Source organism: Talpa europaea, assembly GCF_964194135.1.
Source record: "Talpa europaea genome assembly, chromosome: 2".
Classification (NCBI taxonomy): domain Eukaryota; kingdom Metazoa; phylum Chordata; class Mammalia; order Eulipotyphla; family Talpidae; genus Talpa; species Talpa europaea.
Window position 1 is genome coordinate 59,440,539 of NC_140068.1, and position 7,363 is coordinate 59,447,901.

The 7,363-nt window shown below is 40.1% G+C and overlaps 1 protein-coding gene across 1 annotated transcript; it reads right to left on the reverse strand.

The window, feature by feature from the left end:
• Nucleotides 1-263: 263 nt before the first annotated feature.
• HTR1E (5-hydroxytryptamine receptor 1E) lies at nt 264-1,361 on the reverse strand (the record flags this gene model as incomplete). The annotated part of the gene is made up of 1 exon (XM_084227914.1): nt 264-1,361. The coding sequence occupies one exon, from the start codon at nt 1,359-1,361 to the stop codon at nt 264-266; it is 1,098 nt and encodes a 365-aa protein (XP_084084040.1).
• Between the last annotated feature and the right edge of the window lie 6,002 nt (nt 1,362-7,363).

Here is a 7,363-nt window from a genome sequence, read left to right on the forward strand (position 1 = left end):
CCTTATTATTACTTCTATGAAAGGTCTGGGTTTTTTAAATGATAATGTTTATTTGAAATTATGTACCACAAGTAAGACCAGAGGTAGAAAACAGCACACCAAATAACAGGTCTCAAACAAAACAAAACAAAAAAAAAATCACAAGACTACACATACTCACAAACTCTCCTGAACCAACTGTGTTCAGGAATTAATAAGTTGCATCCCTTACCCTCGTCCACTCACGAGGCTGGCAAAAGTCATGCCTTTTGGCTTTTTACAACCTACGTATGTTCTCGGCACCTGATGAGCTTTTTAAAAGCCAGCTTAAAGTCTTCATTAAAACTTGTGTAGAGTAGAGGATTGATCAGAGAATTGACATAGCCAAGCCATGTCAAAAAATCAGCCACTTCAGAGGACACGGTATAGATGCTCAGACCTACAATCAACTCTTTGATGAAAAACGGCAGCCATGACAAAATGAATGCACCCAGAATCAGCCCCAAGATGCGTGCTGCCTTGCGCTCCCTGGTACTGGAAATTTGCTGGCGTTCTCCTGGGTGATCTAGATCGTTGTCAAAGGGAGGGATCCTGATGGAGGTGTGCATCTTTTCAAACTCTGTGGTGGGGTCTGAGGTGGAGAAATCGGACACACAGAATGTCTGTGTAAGTTTGCAACTTGCGAAAGAATTCTGGCTATCTGTGCTTCTGTTGCTCAAATGCCGGCTTGATCCCCTTTTCTGGTAAAGGCTCTTGGCCGCGTGGTAAATCCGGTAATAGAGAATCAATATCAAGGTCAAGGGAATATAAAATGCCCCAAGAGTGGAGTAAATGGTGTAGATGACGTGGTCATGCTGGATGGTGCACTGACTAGGGGGCGGGCTGAGTTGGCGGTGGCTCCTCCAGAACAGAGGAGGCATGGAGATGAAGATGGAGATAGTCCAGACCGTGAGGACCATGAGTCCAGCCCTCTTGGTGGTCCTCTTCCTGGCATACTCCACAGCGTTAGTGATGGCCCAGTACCTGTCCAGGGCAATTACACAGAGGTGGAGGATGGAGCAGGTACAGCAGGTCATGTCCACGCTCAGCCACACCTCGCAGATGAAGTACCCGAGCTTCCAGCTCTCCATGACAATGTACATGATGCTCAGGGGCATGACGAGCACGGCCACCAGCAGGTCTGTCACGGCCAGAGAACAGATCAGGTAGTTGGCCGGCTGGTGGAGCTTCTTGGTGGTACAGATGGCCATAATTACGGCCAAGTTCAGCAACATGGTCAGGGTGGTGATGATCACTAGAGTCATGGAAATGAGCATCTTCTCTGTGACTGTCTTGGGTCTCACAGCCACGCCGGCTTCTGTGGTACAGTTAGTGATGTTCATGTTTGGCCCCTTCTAGTCTATGCTGTGGAGAAGCTGTTGGTTATTTCCCTGCTGCTGGAAGCTACTTAGATTTGATTGTCTCTCAGTTGTGCAGAGCTGTAATTTCTTCAGTTAGGTAGTCTCTTGTGTTCCATTTTGTGTGGGAAAAGGGAAGTGCCACTGCATTGCTTCTGAATGGAGGGTTCCTGAAAAAATAGCATGCTGCTGGTTAGTGAATGAAAAGATATTTTTTTCCTGGAAAACATGAGAATATTTTGGTATTCATAAATTCTTAACATTTTTTGATATAATTTCTTCTCCCTCTCTGAATGTGAACATCTTTACACTATACTTCCATGGATAATTAATTTTTTTAATTTTTATATATTTTTTACATCATATTTCATTTTTGCACAATATATGCATTTTCATCTTGGTTATAGTCCCCATACAATTCCCATCCCCCCTTTGTTTTGATCCTACTCCCTCCTCCCCTCTCTGTAGTCTCTGGTTTATAGTTGCTTGTTGCTTGTTGATTTTAACTTTATTATAATTAGTCTTTTTCCTGGTCCCTTATGGTTTACTAAATTCCTGCTATGAGTGAGACCATCTGGTATTTCTCTTTTTCTTTCTGGTTTATTTTGCTGAGCATGATCCCTTCCAGCCCCATCCATGTTGCTGCAATGGATACTTTTCAAGTTAAGTTGCTAAGTAGTAAGTCTATCTTGCCACCTGAATTATTTTCTTATTTATATTTATTCACATACATATTTATATATAAAAAGACTTAACATTTTGAAACACATTTACATTATATCACCCCTTAAAAATGCTGTGATAAAGAAAAAATTATCCTGTTTATAATGAGTATACTTCAAACCAGATTCTAAAGTTTTACAGCAAATATTCAACTCCAAAAACATTTTAGTGTCACAATGGAATTGTGTAATTTTGTCTAATTATTTCTGACATTTTACATATCCCACTGTGCATTTCTTTGGAGAAAAGAGAGAGAAAAGCATATAACATTACTTTGATGTTTATGGCAATTGTTCTCAGAGTAATACAGTAAATCAACTGTGAAATGGCATCATCACCGAACTCAAACTTCCCCACATTTAAAGAATGTGTCTAGTTTGGTTAACAGTTGTGATTCTATCTATCTATCTATCTATCTATCTATCTATCTATCTATCTATCTATCTATCTATCTATCTATCTATCTCTGTGTCTCTTGGATAGCTGTGATTAAGCAGAGTAGTCAATAAGATATTGACATTTCTTGACTACATAACTGCAAGGAACTCTTTAAAAAGTGACATCAATACACATGGATGTGGATTCTTGAGAACAAGATCAATTCTGCATTGGAACATTCAAAGCATATGGCTGTTGGTTAGATTGACAGTCTCCCTAATCCTCTGATTTGACTCTATGGGATTATGTTCAGGAAAACTTGAAAAAAGAAGTGGTATTTAGGCAGTTTTAAGAAGGAACATAGATTGTGGAATAGGCCTAATAGACACAATGACTTTGGAAAAGTGTGAGGGCAGGAGCAGGTGAAGCCTGTGTGAAATGGGGAGTACAAATGGGTGGGGGTCTTTGTGTAGGTGACGATTAAAGTCAGGAATCAAAATCTCTAGACTGGTTGATATCTAGTTCTTCGATTTCTCTTGTCCATAGTGCAAAAAACAGGAGCTCGGGGGCCATTTAACCTTTACATATGGGGAAAAAATCATGATTTCACTGAAGACCCAAACTGGGACAATTGTTTTTACGACAATCTGTATCATTCTACAGTTAAATGAGAATCACGATATCTGTTTCTATTATGCTTTAGTGTTTCTGTGGATGCACTAACTTTTGGATGTCTTGTGTTTCTTTAGTTCTTCCAAGGGACTGATTCTGCCAATGATCCCCTCTTTCTTATAAATGGAATGCTTTCTTCTCCACTGGAACCTTTCCCTCCTTTTAAAAACAATTTAAATTTGCATTTACATTTGAGACAAGTTTCTAAATTGAAGGATTATGGGATTTAGAATCAGATCTGGGTTCAAATTCCAGCTGAGTCATCTGTGAACTAGGGGTAACCTCTCTTCATTTCTCCCTGTGTCCATGTGTCTATTTATCCATTTTGACCCCTTGCTCTTCAATAAAATGAAATAAGTTTTTTTTCCCCTGCAAATATTAATCCTCAGTTATGCTATTTGGGGTTCTTGAGGTTAGGTAGACTAATTCTTAATAAAAAGTCTCTTTAATTCAATTGTTAAGATTGAGAGTACACAGAGTAGTATGGGTGAGGGACAGAAAACTTTAGACATTTCAGTTTAATAATAAAGGCAATTAGGAAAAGTAATTATTTTGAAAGCATGAAGTAAAAGCAAGATGAGGAAAAATTCAGCTTTATAGAGCTTTAAAATCTTTTCTATTTATCTGTGCTCCCCAAACTTCTAGCTGTCATTTCTCTGATGACACCTCTTTCTTCCTTATTTGTAACATTTTTTCATATCCCCTGGCAGACTATACATTCTGGAAGGTAGGATGTATGCCTGATTCATCCTTTAAACTGCTTTTAGTTAAATTAGCAACATTTTAAGCACTTCACTGTGATTTCCTGTTTTATTTTGTGGCCAAGTCTTTCAGAGTAGGAGTTAGGTTTTGTGCTGCCACTCACCCCAAACACCTCCTACCATCTTTCATTTTTTTTTAGTGATCAATATATCTTGAAGTTTGGTCCATAACAACATATATAACACATTCTTTAAATGGCTGGGTGAGGTCACCCAGGGAGCAATGAAAGACAGCAAGTCTAAGAGCCAGTCTCTGTAGCTCTTCACTGTTCCAAGGTCAGGTAGGTAAGGAAGAAGCTGAAAAGCAGAAGAGAAGAACAACTATTCAGGTGGAGGAGAACCATAAGAGTGAATTCCTCCCGAAGACCATGTGAAGAAAGTACATCAAGTATGAGAGCGTGATCCACTGTGCAAACTCTGCTGACAGACTCAACATGATGGGGACTTGGCCATTGGCTGGACAGTGTAGCTGACACTGATGACCTTGACAAGAGCAGTTTGGTGCAGTGGTAGAGATGAAAGGCTGAATGTGAGATTTCAAGAAATAACAGAGGAAAGAAAATAGGGACAGTGAATTAAGAACAAATATTTCAAGAGTTTTTTTGAAAAGGTGAGCAGAGAAATAAGGCAGTAATTGGAGGGAGTTGCAAGGTTAAGATTTTTTTCTTTGTAAGAGAGATTGTCTTTCTTAACTGGGTTGTTTACAGTTATTATTATTATTTTTTTTTTTGCTGCTACATTCATTATCCTTTATATTGAGATAGAGAAAATTTTTGGGGTAAGTTAAATGTAAGAGAGGAAGCAAGAAAGCAGTAAAGGGTGATCCTAGGAATCAGCCAATGAAACACCATTCAAGTAAAATTCCTTGAGCAATTTAATGGATCACTTTGGAGATGGTGATCCATTTGAGATATCAAAGATACAGAGTCAGTAAGTGATTCAACCTCAAGTGTCTTGGGTTTCTTAATAACACGAGGTTCCATAATTACTACTAACTCTTTTTGTCACAGAGTCATCTCCATAAAAGAAGGGCGAACCCATGTTCCCCTCCCCTATATACATGCAGCTGCCTTCATCTAGCTAGTAGAAAGGAGAGGGCGAACTCAGTGGCCAGCTGAAGCTACAAAACTTGGAAGGCCGGTGGACGCTGTAGACTTGAGGGAGACACATGGAGAAGGGGTATCAATTTGCTTCCCAGCTTCGGATTTGCATCAGTGACTTGGAGGACTTGGAGAAGACTTGTGGAGAAGAGACATGAAGAGACACTTGAAAAAGACATATAGGTGAGAGAAATGTGGGGAGGCTGAGAGCGGCAGCTGTTACCTTGATTTGCACTTTGAATTTGCCCCTTTTGCCCCCTTCCTAAGGTTCTCTGCCAGAAGATACTTTAGACTTTCAGGCTTCAGTGGCCCTGCTTTAGGCCAAACCTGTTTTTATGTAAGAAGAAATGGATAACTTTTATTGGAAAACTATTATCCTTTCTTCTCTCTCTATGCACACTAATTCTACTAAGGTTTTTTTGTTTTGTTTTGTTTTGTTTTTTTCCCACTGATTAAGCTTTGTCTTTGTGCACCTGAGAGGCTGGACCCCTTTAGAGCATACAAGTTTGGGGATCCTGGGGTATCTCTCAGTTACCTGCTTATACTTAGGAGAAGTCTAAGTAAAACAGTAATGGTTAAGTAGGGCCTCCCCGGTGGCGCAGCGGTTGAGCGCTGGGTTGCGAAGCTGCCCACGGCCTCTGCAGCACCGGTTCGATCCCCGGCCACCAGAGGAGGGTCCCACATGGCGCGCAGACCTCTCCTGCCGCCCGCTGCTCCCCTCAGCAGTGTGCTTCGGTCCTTCTGCCTGCTCTGCTCCCCGCTCTGGCTCTGGTGAATTCTCTCACCCTCCCGTGCTTCTGACTGTACCCAGTGCATGTATAAACAAAACAGTACTGGTTAAGTAGATGCAAAAATTTCTTAGTTTCTATAGCTTTTCACATAGTAAGGGAGGAGGGAATATAGCAAGAAGTAACTCAAGTACATTCTGCGTACCAATCAAAATACTAATATCAAAATACCAAGTTTTTATTAGCCTACTGGAATGGAAAATTAACTGCAATAATCACAACTAAAAATGGATATATCCTACCAGGAGTTGATGTGGGAATTTGTTTGTTCATTGTCTGCTGTGGTTATGACATGGAAAATAATAATACAGAGCAAATGGTTTTTGCTAACATCATGAATAGGAGAGAATCACTCTAAACCAAACCAAAGGATTAGTGCTTGATACTCTCATTTACCAGAATTTTCCATAGGCTCTGATTTATATTCTCCCATAGATAATCAGAGCACCAGGGAGAGCACAGGAGATATTAAGGATGACTTGGGCAAAGTAGTCTTCAGCTGGTAGATGAAGAGGGGAAAAGAATGGCTCCTTTATGTGCAATATAGAGAAACAAAACAAACTGACAAAACTAAACCAAACAAAATCTAGAAATATGACCACAGAATTGAGGCTACTAGAGGGGAAGGAGGTCAGAATAAAAGGGAGGGTGAGGAGGCCCAGTGGTCTAGGATAAAGAATTGTGGATGCTTTTGTGGTGGGGGTGGTGACATACATCTCAGGATGAGTGAACATATTCCCCTAAATTATATCCAGTGTTGTAAACCAATGTTACTTCAATAAAGAGAGGGAGAGAGAGAATGAATGTCTCATTCTCATTTAGTGTTATTAGGATGGATGAGTCTGTTGAATCTGCTCATCTTAAAAGTTCTCTTGTAGGGTTTTATGTTACGGATCCAGTTCATCCATTAGAAAACTGACATTGACTTTATTAGTTTTCTTTAAGTCTGCCTGAATCAGGCTTTGGAGAGGAAACTCACGCGGTAGTGACACCCATGGGCTCTGAAGACTTGTTCTGCCACTCCCCTGCTACAGTATCATTCTAGACAACTCTCTCTACCTGCTTCAGTTTCTTCATAAGATTAGAACAATCTGAAGATAAAATGAGTTAATACATGTCGCATGCTTGTAGTAATACCTGCTACATAGGAAGTACTATATAAGTGTTTATCACAACTTATTATATGAATTTTCTTAGGGAATTTTGCATTGGGCCATAGAAATGAATTCTAATCCACAAACTCCAATATGTAAAAAAGATCTTTATTTCTATTATTCAACCTAATTTATACCTCTAAGTTTTTAACTTCTCATGCTTGGGACTTTTACTGCTTCCTCCCAAGTCTCTGGAGAATTAATCAGAGCCAGGGTAGATGAGGTGGGGGTGGAGGTCTCAGGTGAAGAAGTCATCTGTGCAGAGAAGCCCTTGGTAAGATATTTACTGCTCCCACTCCTTCAGTGCTTCCAGGTCCACACTGCATCCCTAACATGCTTAGGGGATTTGCCAAGGTTGGGAATGTGTGCCTAGCCACAGACATGTATTTATACTTTTTTTTTGAAAATTTA